Source organism: Notolepis coatsorum (genome assembly GCF_963971535.1).
Source record: "Notolepis coatsorum genome assembly, chromosome: 14".
NCBI classification, from domain to species: domain Eukaryota; kingdom Metazoa; phylum Chordata; class Actinopteri; order Aulopiformes; family Paralepididae; genus Notolepis; species Notolepis coatsorum.
This window is the reverse complement of record NC_140178.1, coordinates 81,162,140-81,179,639: the sequence shown is the minus strand read 5'-3', so window position 1 is coordinate 81,179,639 and position 17,500 is coordinate 81,162,140. Positions and strand designations below refer to the sequence as shown.

Here is a 17,500-nt window from a genome sequence, read left to right as displayed (position 1 = left end):
CTCAACAACATCCACCTCAAACATAACAAAAGAACAGAGCATCTCATGAACTTATGTCATGGACTTTATCGACTGTCAGCTGAACTCGCACCAATGCATAGGGAAATAGTCAGACATCCCAGAATGATTTCATAATACAAAGAATGGACTGAATGGACGTTTGGATTAAAATCATCCCGAAGACAGCATTGGAACGTTTGAGTAGGCTCTGGCCAGAGTATCAATGAAATACGTTGCGCGCTCAGCGCTGTGGAATGAAGGAAATGCGCGTCGGGATCGGATTTTGGATGTTATTCTTTGAAGTTGTGTTACAAATGGAACGGTCTTTCCCCGCGGAACACAAGTTACTTAAGGTCGAGCTATGCATGCTTAGCTTGCTAACGTTAAGATAACGTTTTTCGAAAGCAGAGGTCTCTGTCTGTCTGCCTGCTTTCGCACCTCTCAAGTACCCTGTAATGCATGAGCTGTAATGAACAGGCGCCCACACACACCAGACCACACCCCCCCAGAGGCTCCGCTGAGCTCCCCTCGCAAGTGTAGTCTTTTCCCAATGTTTCTGAATACATGCTGTTGGACAATCTAACAATAATTAACTCATTTACAAGTTGTATTTAAGTTTTGCAAATAAGGAATAAGATAAAGAACATTTCAAAGCAGTCAAAAATGCAATATTTCTATTTTGACCCATTATCTGAAATTAGAGACATTTTCGTGATTTCTTAGGAATGTACCCTGCCGCACTAAGTCGGCCTAGAGACGATGCCGAGTCACATGTGTCCTTGAAACAAGTCAAATGATCTACCAGTGCAAATTTGGCTTGGCAAGATTTCTTGAAATAAGTAAAAATATATAGGATTCTCTCTCCTGATTGGATAAAGTGGGAAGGGATACCAGAAAATGTATGGTCTGTTTACTGCAGAGCGGAGGGACTGGAAGACCCATGGCTGTTGAAATGTAGAGCCATTTAACACTTATTTTAACAAAAGAATAAATACCACTTACCACTTTAAAGGGAGGTTGTTTTGCTGTTTTTCTCAGGTATGATGGCCAGTTAATAGTTATAATATGTGATAATCAAAATGTGCCATGGTTTTTGAGCACCCAGCATCCAGCCTCCTGTTAGCAATACGATTGGTGCAAACTAGGGGTGTAACGGTACGTGTATTTGTCCCGCGAATTTACGGTACGGCAGTCACGGTGCGGTACATGCAGCCTACGATGAATACGCCTCAGCGCAAACACACCAGCACCAACACACACACACGGCGCGCGTCGCCAACACACGCGCGCTCGCCGCGCATCGCCAACACACACACGCCGCGCGTCGCCAACACACACACACGCCGTGCATCGCCAACACACACACACGCCGCGCGTCGCCAACACACACACGCCGTGCGTCGCCAACACACGCGCGCACCGCACGTTGCCAACACACACAAACACGCCGCGCATCACCGACACACACACACACATACACACACACGCTTCGCCAACAAACAACAACAACATTCTCCCCCGCCGGACTCACGCTGATCAAATAAAAAAAAGAAACATACTTTTTCGGACTGATCATCTGAGCTCCTCGTCTCCAGTTGAACTGCTATTGTGTTTAAATACAAATAATCCTCTGCCATTGTTGTGTAACATGTCATCTGTTCTCTAGTCTTCAGTCCCAGCTTCACGTGAAGTTAAATCCTCTCTAGAAGTGAAAGTGAAACTTACCAAGCCTATAAGTTGTTAAAGGGGCACTAGGCAATTAATTTACTCTGGATGCCTGAACACGGAATGACACCAGTATCACTGACTACCACGGCAAGCCTATACAAAATGATTCTATTTAATAATAATAATTATAATAATTATCATAAATATAATGTATTAAATTTTTTTTAATTTTTTGTACAAAAATTATTATATTAATAATAATAATAATTATAAATATTTTTGTTCTGCTGTACTGAACCGTGACCCCAATACCGAGGTACGTACCGAACTGTGGCTTCTGTGTACCGTTACACCCCTAGTGCAAACCATTACGTTCAACATCACAAGCGAGCTGCCGCTTTTTAATCCATAAATTCTGGTAATATTATGAATAAGTCATGCTGTCTGGAAGGACCTCTATGCAGTGAGGTGGATTCATAGCCCCATTGACTTCTGAAAATCCTGAAACCTTTCCCCTTAGTAATATCACTACTGTCACTGGAATGCCTCATAACTCAGTTTTCTTCGATTTCCAGGCCTTACTCAAATCTAACGTTGATATATAATGGTCATCTGTGAGTATATTTCTTGACCCAAGGACCAGTGAAAATCATTAAAATCCCATGGCAGCAATTCAAAAACGCTTTGACATCTACTGTAGTTTCTTAACCTCCAGGCGCCCCCAAAATTGGCCATTTTAGTTTTAGTTTTTGAGGACTGCATACTTTTTTTGCAAACCAAAATACTATACTTTATACTTATAGCACATGCATGAGCCTGGTCTCTTTTTAAAGATGACATTCTGAAGTTTCTGATACAATAAAGAAAACTCACTTTTAGTGCTAATGAAATAGAGTAACATAGGTCTGAACTTCAGTTGTAGTAGTTAGTAGTCCAGAAGTAGTATTTCCAAAAACATTGGTATGGCTGAGAAGACACGCTGGGTCCATAGTATGAAGTCTTTTGTAGTACATGTCCAAATTTTATAAAGATCCGTTCAGAAATGAGTGATTAGAAGTGGTTTTGGTAAAAGGTGAGAGGGCTCAGAAAACGATTTTCTCATAGACTTCAATGCATTCGACGGAGAATTCTCTTCCTGTTCTGGCTCGTGACTTTTCACCTAGATCCCTGATTTGCTCATTACCCTACTCATTGGTTACAACCCTGTCCAATCATTTTCGAGATCGCCAAATGATTGACGGAGTTAGAGTGGTATTTGTACAATACTGTGTACTTCGGATATGCACACCTGAGCCGCTAGATTGCCAAAGTTAGAATCGTCCTCAACATGTGGGCCGTTAAGTTTTACTTTTTCTTTTCTTTTTTTCTTTTACCTTGCAGCAGGAATAACACAATATGCTGACGACACAGTACTTCAGTGATGTGCCAGTGATCTTTCTGTGATACTTGTACACTAAGTAACAAGTATGATTTAAACATCATCACAAATCCATCCTGTGTGTTCACAAATTATGGTTCATCAATGCTTGTTCTTGGAGATTGGGCCCTTCTAATGCTCTCTCTCTCTCTCTCTCTCTCTCTCTCTCTCTCTCTCTCTCTCTCCACACAGGAAAGAGTTTTCCTCACCATTTCCAACTATGTCTTTACGGGCATCTTTGTAGCCGAGATGATGCTCAAGGTAACGCTATATAACACTTGACACCAGGCTCTCAGTGTACACCCGCTGAGTGCTCTATGTATGGGTTGCAGACCATCCTTCCCTCATTCTTTCTTGTTTGCCCTCTTTGTGTCATCCTCTCCCTATCACTCTTTCCTTCTATCTCGTTCTCAGTGTCCTCCCGTGTGTGTGTGTCTTGCTTCCTCATTCTCTGGCTTTTTCATCCTTCTCTCTCTCTCTCTCCCTTGATCGCTTCACTACACGCCTCCGCAGCTCTCTCCCCTCTCCCTCCCCCTCCTCTTTCTTGGCAGTCCCTGCATTCCTTTCAAGATGAGCAATTAAACAATGTTATTAGCTAGTTTCCTCTCACAAACGCAGTCCATACCACTGCACCCCCACCCCCCGCTGCTCTCATTCATCCCCCCTCCTCTCCTTTCTCTCTCTCTCGTCACACTCCTCCTTTGTCCATCTCTCCCTCTTTTTCCCTTCTCCTTCCCTCTCGCTCTCTTTCTCTCCTCCATCCCTCCCTCCATCCTCTGTCTGTGTATTCTCTGCGGAAGGCTTTTGCACAAGCGAGCCATCAGTTATGCACGGGCACCCGCCCCCCAAATCAATTATTAACCAATCACAGGCAGCCAAAGAGCCACAGACTTGTCAGCCCCAGTCGTTACACGCCTCAAAGCTGTGTCTGTCAGTGTTTGTGTGTGTGCGTGTGCGTGTGCGTGTGTGTGTGTGTGTGTGTGTGAGAGAGAGAGAAAGGAGAGAGAGAGAGAGAGAGAGAGAGAGAGAGAGAGAGAGAGAGAGAGAGAGAGAGAGAGAGAGAGAGAGAGAGAGAGAGAGAGAGAGGATGTATACGATGCAGCCAAATCAAGCACACAGTGCAGCATGGTGGACTGAGGGGAGGCAGTCAGCCTGTTGTAGAGCTAGTTAGAAATGGTTTGTGGGCTGAGGCGTGATGCAGCAAGAATAGTAGTTTAAATAGTTGCACATGAACTGTAGATTGATGGTTCCTAAAGTGTGGTCTGGAGTACCACAGGGGTCCTTTTGGGGGGGGGGGGGTCTCAGGGGGGCCCAAGAGAAATTAGGAAGAGTTTAACTAACGTAGTTTGTGTTCTAATTATTGTTTAATGACAAAAATCCTCTTGGACGGCAACCTCTGCAACACACAACCTATTTGGGAGTCCTTGATTTAAGAAGATTGCTTGGGATCCCCTTCTATAGTACTCTTACTCAAACCAATAGTTCATACAGTATATAGGTCATAGAGGGACTATAGTTTTTGTATCAAAGCCAAACTCATAACTGATAATGGATTCTTTAGCCTGATTTCAGAATTCATGCATGCAAAAAATATTTGTGTAAAAGGCACTCTCTCCCAAATCCCAAACTAGAGTGCTAAAACTCAACCTTGTGGTGTCATCAAGTATAAAGTACGAAGCTGCTCCATAGACAATGCATTGGGGAAGATTGTATCGATGACACTGAGAGCACCCAAGGGAATGTTCATAGATATATTTTCTGTTTCTCTCATTCATTGTCAATGATAATAATAATAATAATAATAATAATAATAATAATAATAATAATAATAATAATAATAATAATAATAATAATAATAATAATAATAATAATAATAATAATAATAATAATAATAATAATAATAATAATAATAATAATAATAATAATAATAATAATAATAATAATAATAATAATAATAATAATAATAATAATAATAATAATAATAATAATAATAATAATAATCTTCATTTATATAGCACCTTTCATACACAAAGTGCAACTCAAAGTGCTTAACAGAGACACGTCTTCTTTAAACAAGTCAAGAAGAAAAAACACAGTAAGTCAAGAAAAAACAAGAATACCATAAGGTAATTTTTTTTTTTAATAAACTCAAAATAAATAATAAATGCATGCATGCATGCAACACTCCCAGACATACCCCACGCGAAGGTAAGGAAAAACTCACTAAAACAATGTGAAGGAGAGAAACCTTAGAAGGGCCAATTCAAGGGGGGATCTCCCTTCTTAGATGTCGGTGATATTAGTGGTGCATGTTGCATTAAAAACAGGCGAACAGCTGGTAAGCATGCACCCATGTGTGTAGTGAAACACAGATGAGTGCATGCGATAGCAACTGAACATTTAGAAATTTTTTATATAGAGCTGATAGTGATAACAACTGAACATTTGATAAGATTAAAGATAGAACTGATAGCGGCTCTAGTTGAGGCATAGGGGTGCGTCCTCCCGGAACGTTCCACACTCTGGTCATCACTCCGAGACAGCCGAAGACAGGGAGACAGGGGGCGACGCAGAGAGGGTCGCATCCTCCCGATCATCACGGGACGTCGAACATTCCGGTCATCACTACGAGACAGCCGGAGATGATAGGGAGACAGGGGGGCACGCAGAGGGGGGTCGCATTCTGGGTGGGTGTCATCACGGGATGTCCAGCACTCCAGTCATCACTCCGGCCGGAGATAGGGAGACAGGGGGGCACGCAGAGGGGGATCGGATCGCATCCTGGGTGGGTGTCATCACGGGACGTCCAGCACTCCGGTCATCAGCTACGGAGAGGTAAAGCTGGGTATCATCAGCATAGAAATGGAAGTTAACTCTATGATTGGTAATAAGTCCACCCAGCGGCAGTACAGGGAGAACCAGAACAGATGGTGTGTTTGTCAGAATCATAATTCGCTAGATTGACAGAGTAGCTTCTACCTGTTAAGTAGGAATGAAACCAGGACAAGGCCGTGCCTGACAGACCTATCCAGTACTCGAGGCGGTGCATTCGAATTGTGTGGTCAATTGTGTCAAACGCAGTCGTTAAATCTAGGAGTAGGAGAACGGATACTTCTTTATTGTCCGCAGACACCTAAGGTCATTAATTACCTTTACAAGTGCTATGGCCCCTCCGGAAACCAGATTGGAATTTGTTATGGACCTTATTTTTCTGTAAAAACACATCCAGTTGATGAAAAATAGTATTTTCTAAGACCTTGTGTGTGTGTGTGTGTGTGTGTGTGTGTGTGTGTGTGTGTGTGTGTGTGTGTGTGTGTGTGTGTGTGTGTGTGTGTGTGTGTGTGTGTGTGTGTGTGTGTGTGTGTGTGTGTGTGTGTGTGTGTGTGTGTGTGAGAGAGAGAGAGAGAGAGAGAGAGAGAGAGAGAGAGAGAGAGAGAGAGAGAGAGAGAGAGAGAGAGAGAGAGAGAGAGAGAGAGAGAGAGAGAGAGAGAGAGAGAGAGAGAGAGAGAGAGAGGATGTCAATTGTACAGTGTATACGATGCAGCCAAATCAAGCACACAGTGCAGCATGGTGGACTGAGGGGAGGCAGTCAGCCTGTTGTAGAGCTAGTTAGAAATGGTTTGTGGGCTGAGGTGTGATGCAGCAAGAATAGTAGTTTAAATAGTTGCACATGAACTGTAGATTGATGGTTCCTAAAGTGTGGTCTGGAGTACCACAGGGGTCCTTTTAGGGGGGGGGGGCTCAGGGGGGCCCAAGAGAAATTAGGAAGAGTTTAACTAACGTAGTTTGTGTTCTAATTATTTCATAATGTTTAATGACAAAAATCATCTTGGACGGCAACCTCTGCAACACACAACCTCCTTTTTCCTCAGATTTTCTCCCATCCCAATGTTAGTCGTTATGCCAATTCCCAATCCCCTTCCTGGTCGCTGCGCACTTACCCCCCACAGTCGGTCTGGGAGAGTGGAGGCTATCACGTGCTTCCTCCGACACACGTCTAGCCAATCAACCGCTTCTTTTCACCTGGCAGCGCGGACTCTCACTGAGAGGGTGTAACGTGTGGAAAGATCACACTACCCCCCTTAGATCCTATCCGCGCTGAGCAGGCGCCCCGACCGAACTGTAGGAGTCGCTGTTTACAACACAGTAGTGGTTTGATTGATTGATTGAAAAGTTTATTAACAGATTGCAGAATGGGTACAGTACAGTACAGCTCAATACATACAATTGTTAAGGGGATGCAGACCAGAGAAAGACTTTCGTCTTGTTTACATCAGGGTCCCCCATTTTCAATTCATCATAACATATATGACATACATGACATACAGATAGACAGTACTGCTACATCTATACATTTATGACATATCAGATTTGCAAACAGTACTGTTTGTGATACAAAAAGTGTCCAGAAAAAGAGTGTATATACATTTGACGTAGAAACTGTACATTGGAGGAGGTTGGGTGGGTGGGGTTGGGGTAGGGGGGGGACACACTGTACATTGGAATACTGACAAAGCCATACTTGGTAATTTACTGTACAACTGGGCCTGATCTCTGCCAACGACGAGAGGAAGAGGTAGAGAATCTGTCACAGTGGTGTCAGGAGAACTGCCTCTCCCTGAATGTCAGCAAAACAAAAGAGATGATTGTGGACTTCAGGAGGTCGGGGGTCAGGGACTACAGCCCCCTCAGCATCGACGGGGCACCATTTGAGAGAGTGAACAGTTTCAAGTACCTAGGAGTCCACATATCCGAGGACTTGACATGGACCACACACATTGACAGTGTTGTTTGTGAAGAAGGCACGGCAACGCCTCTACTTCCTCAGGCGCCTAAGGAAGTTCTAAGTCAGTCAGAAGATCCTTAAGAACTTCTACTCATGCACAATAGAGAGCATCCTGACTGGCAATATCACCTCCTGGTTTGGGAATAGCACCGCACAAGACCGCAGCAGACTACAGAGAGTGGCCCATTCAGCCGAACGCACAATTGGAGGGGGGCTTCCCACTCTCCAGAACATTTACAACAAGCGGTGCATGGGTAAGGCTAAGAGAATTATCAAAGACTCCAGCCACCCAAACAACTGCCTCTTTGAACTGCTGCGGTCAGGCAAGCGATACCGGAGTCTCATGGCAAGCACAGAAAGACTCAGAAGAAGCTTCTATCCCCAGGCCATCAGGTTACTCAACGAACAATAACACTATGCAACAACCATCAAAAGCACCCACAGCACACACATCCACACGCACACACTCACTTTAAACAAACAACTCACTGCAGCACCCACTCTACACACTTTAGAACACCTAAACACACTTTATATTTATTGGCAAAGAATTTGCACTACAACCCATACCTCAGTACACCTTACTGTAAATTGTACCTAAATTGTACCTCATCCCATTTCTGCTTTGCACTATATAGTATATTGTAATTAGTATATTGTATAGTATATTGTATGGTAACTCAGTTACTTCTACTCTGCATTGAACATTGTACATACTGAACACTTGTCTACGTACGTGACTTCTATTTTATACTTGCTATACTTATTTAATTTTATACTTATCCTTTTGTCTAGCACAGTCTCTGGAGCGTAACAGAAAGAAGCATTTTGTATAAAAGTATTCTGTACTTCTGTATGACAACTAATAAAGAAACTTGAAACTAACCGTGGGCGGCCGGGGAAAATTCATCACAGCTTCCACCTTCATGGGAAAAGGGACCGCTCCCTCTTTAGTGACTCGGTGCCCCAGGAAGTCAATGGTCGACCGCCAAAACTAGAATTTGGCCGGGTTGATTATCAGTCCATGCTCATTTAGCCGCTCAAAAAGCATCCAGAGGTGGGACATGTGCTCAGCCTTAGAGGCGCTGGCTATGAGGATATCATCCAAGTATACAAAAATAAAATCCAAGTCTCGTAGCACAGAGTCCATAAGGCGGCGGAACGTCTGTGCAGCGTTTTTGAGGCCGAATGGCATGCACAGAAACTCAAATAGCCCAAATGGAGTTATGACTGCTGTTTTGGGGACGTCCAGCGGTTGGACGGGCACCTGATGATACCCACGCACAAGGTCCACCTTGGAAACCTTTAATTTCCCTGAAAGGTGGGCAGAAAAGTCCTGAATGTGCGGGTTCCGGTCCGGCGTCGTAGCATCGTTGAGCCGGAGGTAATCCCCACACGGGCGCCACCCCCCTCCCGGCTTGGGGACAATGTGGAGGGGGGAGGCCCATGGGCTGTCGGAGCGACGGACAATGCCGAGGCGTTCCATGTTCTCGAACTCTGCCTTGGCAATGCTGAGCTTGACCGGGTCGAGGCGCCGAGCCCGGGCATAGGCCGGAGGGCCAGTCGTGGCGATATGATGCTCCACTCCATGCTTGGCTGTAGATGATGAGAACGTGGGCCGCGTGAGGCCCGGGAACTCGGCGAGAAGGTGTTGAAACTCATCTGCGGCGGAGAGCATGCTAGAGAGTCTGATGGAGTCTGCACCTCCAAGCGCACCAGCATAAGAGAAGAACGTAATGGCATCAATTAAGCAGCACTTTTTTACATCCACTAACAGTCCATAATCACACAAAAAATCTGCGCCTAGAAGAGGGACGGCTATATTAGCTGTGATAAAGTCCCAGCCAAACCGTTGGCCACTAAAACACATTTCGACATACCTGGTGCCGTATGTGCGGATGGGGGTGCCGTTGGCGGCCTCCATGGGGGGCCCGTGTCCACCGGATAGGATGTCCACTCTAGAAGCCGGCAAGACGCTCCTCTGCGTGCCCGTGTCGCACATGAAACGCCGCCCGGAGATGGTGTCCTGGACAAACAGTAGCCTGCCAGCCCGACCGACGCTCATGGCCACTAACGACGCTCATGGCCGGGCATTTCCCGGCCCACTGAAGCTGCACGGCGGGCGGCACTGCTTGGCTTTAGGTCCAAACCGTGCATGATAAAAACACAGCCCGCGTCACGCTGCTGGTGAGGGGCTGTCGCTGCGGCGGTGATATTCCAGTCTCCCAGCGGTGAAACAAAGGCTTGGGTTGGGAAAACTGCCGCTGCACAGTGCTGTTGACCAGCAAAAAAAAATTTAAATCAGCCTCCTTGGCCAGAGCACGGCAATCGTCTATAGTGATGTTGGCCAGATCGGCCCGAACCGGAGAAGGCAGCTGACGCAGGAAAAGTTGCATGAAAAGGAAATCAGGCTTGTGCTCTCCCAATAAATCCAGCATCATATCCATGAGCTCCGATGGCTTGCTATCACCGAGCCCTTGCAAAGAAAACAACCGGCTGGCCCGCTCTGTATCGGAAAGTTTGAATGTCTTTAATAGATGAGACTTGATCGTGTGATATTTATCCCGAATCGGAGGGTTCTTGAGGAGGCTCACCACTCTGCTGGCTGTCGAACTTCCCAGGGCTGACACCACATAATAATATTTTGTGGTATCCGAGGTAATCTCCCGCAGCTCAAACTGTGCCTCCGTTTGCGCAAACCATGCCGAGGCTGACGACTCCCAGAACTGAGGTAATTTCAGCGAAACTGCGTTCGTAGACATGTTGCCGCGGAAGCGTCTTCAAAACTAATATCAGGGTCACCAATGTAGAAATCGTCAGAAAGGAGAAACGCACAATTTCTATCTTGCGACAACACAAAGCTGTGTGTCATTTATTATATTTATAGCACAAGTGACAGCTGTCAGAACTATGCCGTGCTAGCCTCTGACAGCTCGTAGTAACCAAACATTTAATCAATGAAATCCCACCAGCGAGTCTTCTCTAAGTCTAACTATTTTAATTAGTATATTTGTTTCTCTGGCCGAACTAACGTTAACGTTATTAATCCTGCGGCCACATTTTATTTAAAAACAGCGAATCAAATCCATATCAATGGAAAATGAACCCGCCCATACCCATGCTGATTGGTCTTTGTGCAAGACTAGAAAGCGGGGATCTTTGATTAAACACCTGCTATCAGAAGAATATACTGTACAGTCAGAGTGACAAGCTACAGAAGATGGCCACAAATGATAGTACGAGAGATGAAGAGGACGAAACGGAACATTTCATTGCCCCGGAATACTTTCTTTTACATTTACTTTTTAGTACTTAAGTACATTTAAAAGCTAGAAACATTTTGACTTTTACTCAAGTGTGTTTTTAGCCAGATACTTTGACTTTTACTTGAGTACGATTTTGAGACGGTACCCATATTTCACTTAAGTATAATTTCTGGGTACTTTTTACACCCCTGCAACCGTTGAGTTTCAGCATAGGGTTGTGCCTGGTTTGCAGAGCCACTGACAGCAGCCCGGTGTTTCTGTAGAGCAGTGCCTGTATGATAACAACACATGACTCAATCTTTCTGTGGAGGCTGTGGGGAGGTTACAGAGAAGGCTGTCATACGCATGTCAAGCGCCTTTACAATAAACTTTTTACAACCCAAGCCAAGGGCGACATATTGAGACATTACTACTACTGCAAAGCATATATCAAACAGGTGTCACATTGCTACCTGCCTATTTACTTAATGAATTACCAGAGATCCAGATGGATCCAAAAAAATATAGACTGCTGATTGTTATAACATACTTTGCCAAGAAATGTATTCTCCTGTTTTGGAAAAATGACTCTTCGCCCACTTTTGAGATGTTTCAAGATCAGATATCCCAGCTTCTTCCATTGGAGAGATTGACCTTGGAGGAGCGCGGCCGGGGGTGGATGTTCCGGGACCTTTGGTCTCCGCTGTTTTCTCGATTGAGCAGAGGGCTGTTGATTGATACGGCTAGTGGCGGTATGTGAATATATCCGCATGCTGTCGCTGGCCGTGTCGATTGGTGGTTTTGCTGTTTGGTTGGGGGGGGTGGGGGGACGGGGGTCTTGGGGATGTCTATCCCCGGTTGTGTATTTTTTGGAGGTGGGTTTCCCTAGTGGAAGAAGTTGTACAACAGACGCGTAAGAGGCCTGTCTGTTGTATAACAATGATGTTGTTGTTGTCATTGTTGTTATTATTTATTATTGTTTATTTAAAAATACGTATGAGAAAAAATGAACAGTGTAAACAATATCATTAACTCTGAATATAAAAATATGAGAAAAGCAAACAAGACGCGGTCTCGGACTGGTGGGGGCCCCTGATTCGAGGTCTTGGTGAGTCGGAGTGTTAAAGAGGCATGATACTCTGGCTCGCTGGGGCGCCGGATTTGGGTCCTCACGGGGTAGGGACCTTGGTTGTCGATACTGGAGATGACGGGTGCTCAAGTAATCTCGCCTTATGGTACATACATGTGGGTATATGCATGTATATATGTATATATATGTGTGTGTGTATGTATATGTATGTATATATATATATATATTCTTATTAATTTATATATTTAATTTATACATGACTATTTTTTTTTTTTTTTTTTATTATTCTGATTTAACTGATGGTCTTGTCATTGTCGTTATTATTATTATTATTATTATTATTATTATTATTATTATTATTATTATTATTATTATTATTATTATTATTATTATTATTATTATTATTATTACTGTTATTGTCCTGTGATGTCTTGTTTATTAGTATTGTTATTGTATTGTATTGTCTTGTTTCATGTTGAAAAGGGAAAATAAAGAAAAACTGTTAAAAAAAAAAAAAAAAAAAAAAAAAAACATTGCTACCTGCACTGTATAGCTTACTGTGATGCTCTCTCTCTCTCTCTCTCTCTCTCTCTCTCTCTCTCTCTCTCTCTCTCTCTCTCTCTCTCTCTCTCTCTCTCTCTCTCTCTCTCTCTCTCTCTCTCTCTCTCTCTATCTCTCTCTCTCTCTCTTCTCTCCTCTCTCTCTCTTCTCTCTCTCTCTCATCTCTAAGGAAAGATTCTTGTATCTGTGTTGTTTGTTTGTCTCCACTTGATATTCGTGTGTGTGTGTGTGTGTGTGTGTGTGTGTGTGTGTGTGTGTGTGTGTGTGTGTGTGTGTGTGTGTGTGTGTGTGTGTGTGTGTGTGTGTGTGTGTGTGTGTGTGTGTGTGTGTGTGTGTGTGTGTGTGTGTGTGTGTGACACAGACATCTCCCAGCACTAACTGCAGCAATAGTGTGACTGTGACAGATAGAGTCATTGTCAGCGTTGGGCTCTCACTAGCAGGGCCAGGTGTGTGTCTGTGTGTGTCTGTGTGTGTGTCTGTCAGATGGATAATGTACATTTCAGCAGCCACAGGAGCAAATATGTGTGTGTGTCTGTGTGTACTGTATGTGTGTTGTGAGAGAAAGAGATTTAATCGTGCTTCACTTGTCCCATGGGCTTGCGATGCATGTGTGTGTGTGTGTGTGTGTGTGTGTGTGTATGTGTGTTTGTGTGTGTGTCTGTGTATGTGTGTCTAATTAGTGTCTGAACTGCCAACACATAGCCTCATGTGGGCCAGCTGCTGACGACTCATTTTGTCCTCTCTCTCTCTCTCTCTCTCTCTCTCTCTCTCTCTCTCTCTCTCTCTCTCTCTCTCTCTCTCTCTCTCTCTCTCTCTCTCTCTCTCTCTCTCTCTCTCTCTCTCTCTCTCGTTCGCTCTCGCTCTCTCCCCCTCTCCCTCTCTCTCCCCCCCTCTCCTCTCTCTCCCCCCCTCTCCCTCTCTCTCCCTCTCCCCCCCTCCTCCTCCCCCCCCCCCTCTCCAGGTAGTGTCTATGGGTCTGTATGTGGGAGATCACTCCTACATGAGGAGTAGCTGGAACGTCCTGGACGGCTTCCTGGTCTTCGTGTCATTGGTTGACATCGTGGTGTCCATAGCGGGCGGGGCCAAGATCCTGGGCGTGCTCCGTGTGCTCCGGCTGCTCAAGACGCTGCGGCCCCTCAGGTACCAGTCCATCTTGCAACAAGTACCATGGAATGTACTCCATCAGCAATCTCTCGCTGTCGACTAAAAACCCACTTCTTCCATCAATATCTGAAATCTGAAAAAAAAAAATTTAAACACTAACCTTCTTACTGTCTTATACTATCATTCACTCTTCCCACTATACTAACATGTCTTCTACTACTATGCACTCAACACTAACCTTCTTACTGTCTTATACTATACTACTACTAACACTTTGATGAACATTGTTACTCAGCTGATAGAGTTGTACCCTTTCTGCTGACTTGTCGTACAGAATTTGTAAGTCGCTTTGGATGAAAGCGTCAAGCTAAATGACTGATTGATTGATTGATTGATTGATTGATTGATTGATTCTTGACAAAATGTAAATGTAATGTCAATATCAGCATGAAATATTTGTAAAGACAACAGTGGTAACAGTGGTACAAGAAGTTGCATCTTAATGAACTATATACAGAAGGAAGACTGATAATGAATATTTACAACAACTAAAACTGCTAATACTAATAGACGAATAGAAAAGTAGAGGCACGGATTATTTGATGTTGTGTTTTTCTGGAGGCATGAACAACTTTAATGACAGGTTTATCTCGTCCAGGTGTACAATCTCATGTAGTTCTAGAATTCTGAGAAAACCATCCACATGTCAGTGTCAAGACTGTATGATGAAAGATTAGGGAAAGAACGTATTGGACGGTGCATTCTTCTCCATGAGGGGCGCTATACCAAACATTTTGCAAACATGTACCACGCATTGGCGAATATTTAAGTAGGTACAACTATCACCATTGCCATCAATCAATATATGATCACAGTCAGTCAAATGCAGCCACGCTTCCAATATGCCGTACACAAACACGCTCACATCTCTCTCTCTCTCTCCTCTCTCTCTCTCTCTCTCTCTCTCTCTCCTCTCTCTCTCTCTCTCTCTCTCTCTCTCTCTCTCTCTCTCTCTCTCTCTCTCTCTCTCTCTCTCTCTCTCTCTCTCTCTATTCCCTATCCCCCCCCTCTCTCTCTCACTCTCTCTCTGATCCATCCATGCAAAAATAATCACTTATGTATATCTTGTCCTTTTTAACAAGTTACCATTCATTGTCCGGGTCATTATGGCCCCCCCGCAGCGAAATTAATTAGTTCAACAACAACACAGCAGAGAGAGAGAGAGAGAGAGAGAGAGAGAGAGAGGAGAGAGAGAGAGAGAGAGAGAGAGAGAGAGAGAGAGAGAGAGAGAGAGAGAGAGAGAGAGAGATCGCAACTCTCACTTGTTAAGTTGAAATGCACCACTGTCCAGCAGGCAGAAGGGCTTGATAAAGTATATCCACTGTCCAGACTGTGTTGATGTCCATCCATGTCCACTGCATCCATATATAGCTTCTTGTTAGCAAAGTTAGGCAACAAGTACTGTGAGTGACAAGCTGTGTCTTTGCCCATTTCCGCATCGAACAGCCTGCAAACTACCTGGCGTTCCTATCGCCCTGCTCTAAGACAAACTCTAACCTTAACCACTTCGAACGAAGAGTGGCTAGGCTTTCCCAGTGTAGAAACTGTCGTCGGCCAATCAGAGAGCGTCTCTGAGAAATGCGGCTACGGAAATTATTGACGCTGCTTGCTTAGATGATAATAGATCGCTTGGAAACGCGCCCGGTTTCCATCATAATACATCATATTTCAACGCACAGCGAATTACGCACTGATTGGCTGCGACAGTACAGTGATGAAACCAGTGCACGCCCACTGTGAGCGCTATGCGTCTAGCCCAGGAGAAATGCGGCTATGGAAAGTATAGAGGCGGTATTATTCTCTAGCAGACAGTCACTTCCTGTTCATGAAAACAATTATTTATATTTGATATATTAACGTTATATTGTGCATTGGAAACACAAACATACTTAAAATGAGTAAATATTATTCATTCTTAAACATGGTATTTGATTTCTAGGGCTCTTAATTTTTTTTTTTAATTCGTCTTCGTCTCTCTTTTAACCAGGGAGGGCGCGCTCTAGCGCCCCCATTGACCAGCCGCCACTGCGTTTGGAGTGGAAACGTTCTTCCTTATACTCCTCCTTCGTCTCCTCATATTCTTCTACTAGACTCTGTAAGCCAGCGAGACAAAACAAGCATCCCTCGTTAGTCATCCTGAGCAGACCGCCAGTGGCAGCATTAGCAGAGAACCTCACAGAGGCCCACTTGTCAGAAACCGATATCTCGGAGAGAAAATCATTCAGAGTCGCACAACTGTGTTTGTTTAGTCTTTGACCAATTACTACGGCAGGTGGTGCTGGGGCTCAGGGGCTGGGTTTTGATAAGCTCTAGGAGCGTAAAGGCATGACGGAGGAAGGGGATAAGCACAACACCAAATAAACACAATCTGGAGAGACGCTGTTTTGATCAGGTCAAGTTTGAGGCGTGACAGAAAGCAGTTGGTCATCGACAGACTCAAAAGTTGAAACTCACTTCCTTAAATGTCAGGATATACATTTCACGGGAGGTTTGAGATATCGGGAATTTTGAGAACCTTTTGTTGAAGTTCAGAGTCTCGTTCCCCTCTCCTCCATTGCCCCTCTTTCCATCCCTTTCCTTCTCCTCCCCCCCTCTCTTCCTCCTTCCCTCCTCCCATCCCCCAGGGTGATCAGCAGAGCCCCGGGTCTGAAGCTGGTGGTGGAGACTCTCATCACGTCCCTCAAACCCATTGGTAACATCGTCCTCATCTGCTGCTCTTTCTTCATCGTCTTTGGGATCCTGGGAGTGCAGGTAAGGGTGCTTTCACACCAGAGCTGTTTGGTCCGGACTATCGGACCAGAATTTTTTGGGTGGTGTGAATGTGCAGTCGAACTCTGGTGCGGATCAAACATGCAAACTCTGGTCCGCCAAAAAACATAGGTCTCGGTTCGCTTCATCGGACCAAACGCGGACCAAATATAGGAAGTCACCTGATAAACTGTGCATCTTGGGTAGAAGGAAGAAAAAACACAGCGGTGCGCGGGCATTCACTGCAAAACTACAAGCACACTGTAAACATGTCTCGTGGACAGACTTGGGCGAATGATGAAGTGAAAGCCCTGATCGACATATGGGCAGAAGACCAAATAAAACAGCTGCTTGTGGGCACTGACAAAAACAACGAGGTGTACAAGTTGTTAGCGAGAGGATGGCGGTAATGGGTTATAATCGAACGATGGATCAATGCCACGTCTCTTCTACTATCACGCTTCTTGCGGCTGTTTGTGTTTTCGCGGATTTCACTTCCTGAAGGGGAGGGATTTCCACTCTCCATTGTGTCCAATAGACGAGCGCCCATTTCGACCACGTGACATTGTTCAGAAAGTTTGGTGCGCTTGACAAATTGCAATGTGAATGCAGACGAACCAAATGACGAATGCAACAATGTTGCAACTTCACCACCAGAACCGCACAAGTCCACCAAACTATATGTGAAAGCGCCCTAAGAGGACATGTAAGCAGGGTTAGGGACCTATATCAAACTCCCGCCCTATTTTTCCTCCATCCTCCAATCACGGCTGCAGTTTGTCCGAGGGAAGCAACAGTTGCGGTTGGAGGATTGAGAAAAG

At 44.6% G+C, this 17,500-nt stretch overlaps 1 protein-coding gene across 1 annotated transcript in view; it reads left to right on the top strand.

The window, feature by feature from the left end:
• The window catches only part of LOC311240583 (voltage-dependent T-type calcium channel subunit alpha-1I-like), a gene marked incomplete at its 3' end in the record, with an annotated part of 344,683 nt that overhangs the window by 212,429 nt on the left and 114,754 nt on the right, over window positions 1–17,500 (top strand). Inside the window, 3 exon segments of the mRNA XM_084329158.1 lie at window positions 3,278–3,346; window positions 13,729–13,907; window positions 16,556–16,682. Coding sequence (XP_084185284.1) covers window positions 3,278–3,346; window positions 13,729–13,907; window positions 16,556–16,682 — 375 coding nt within the window.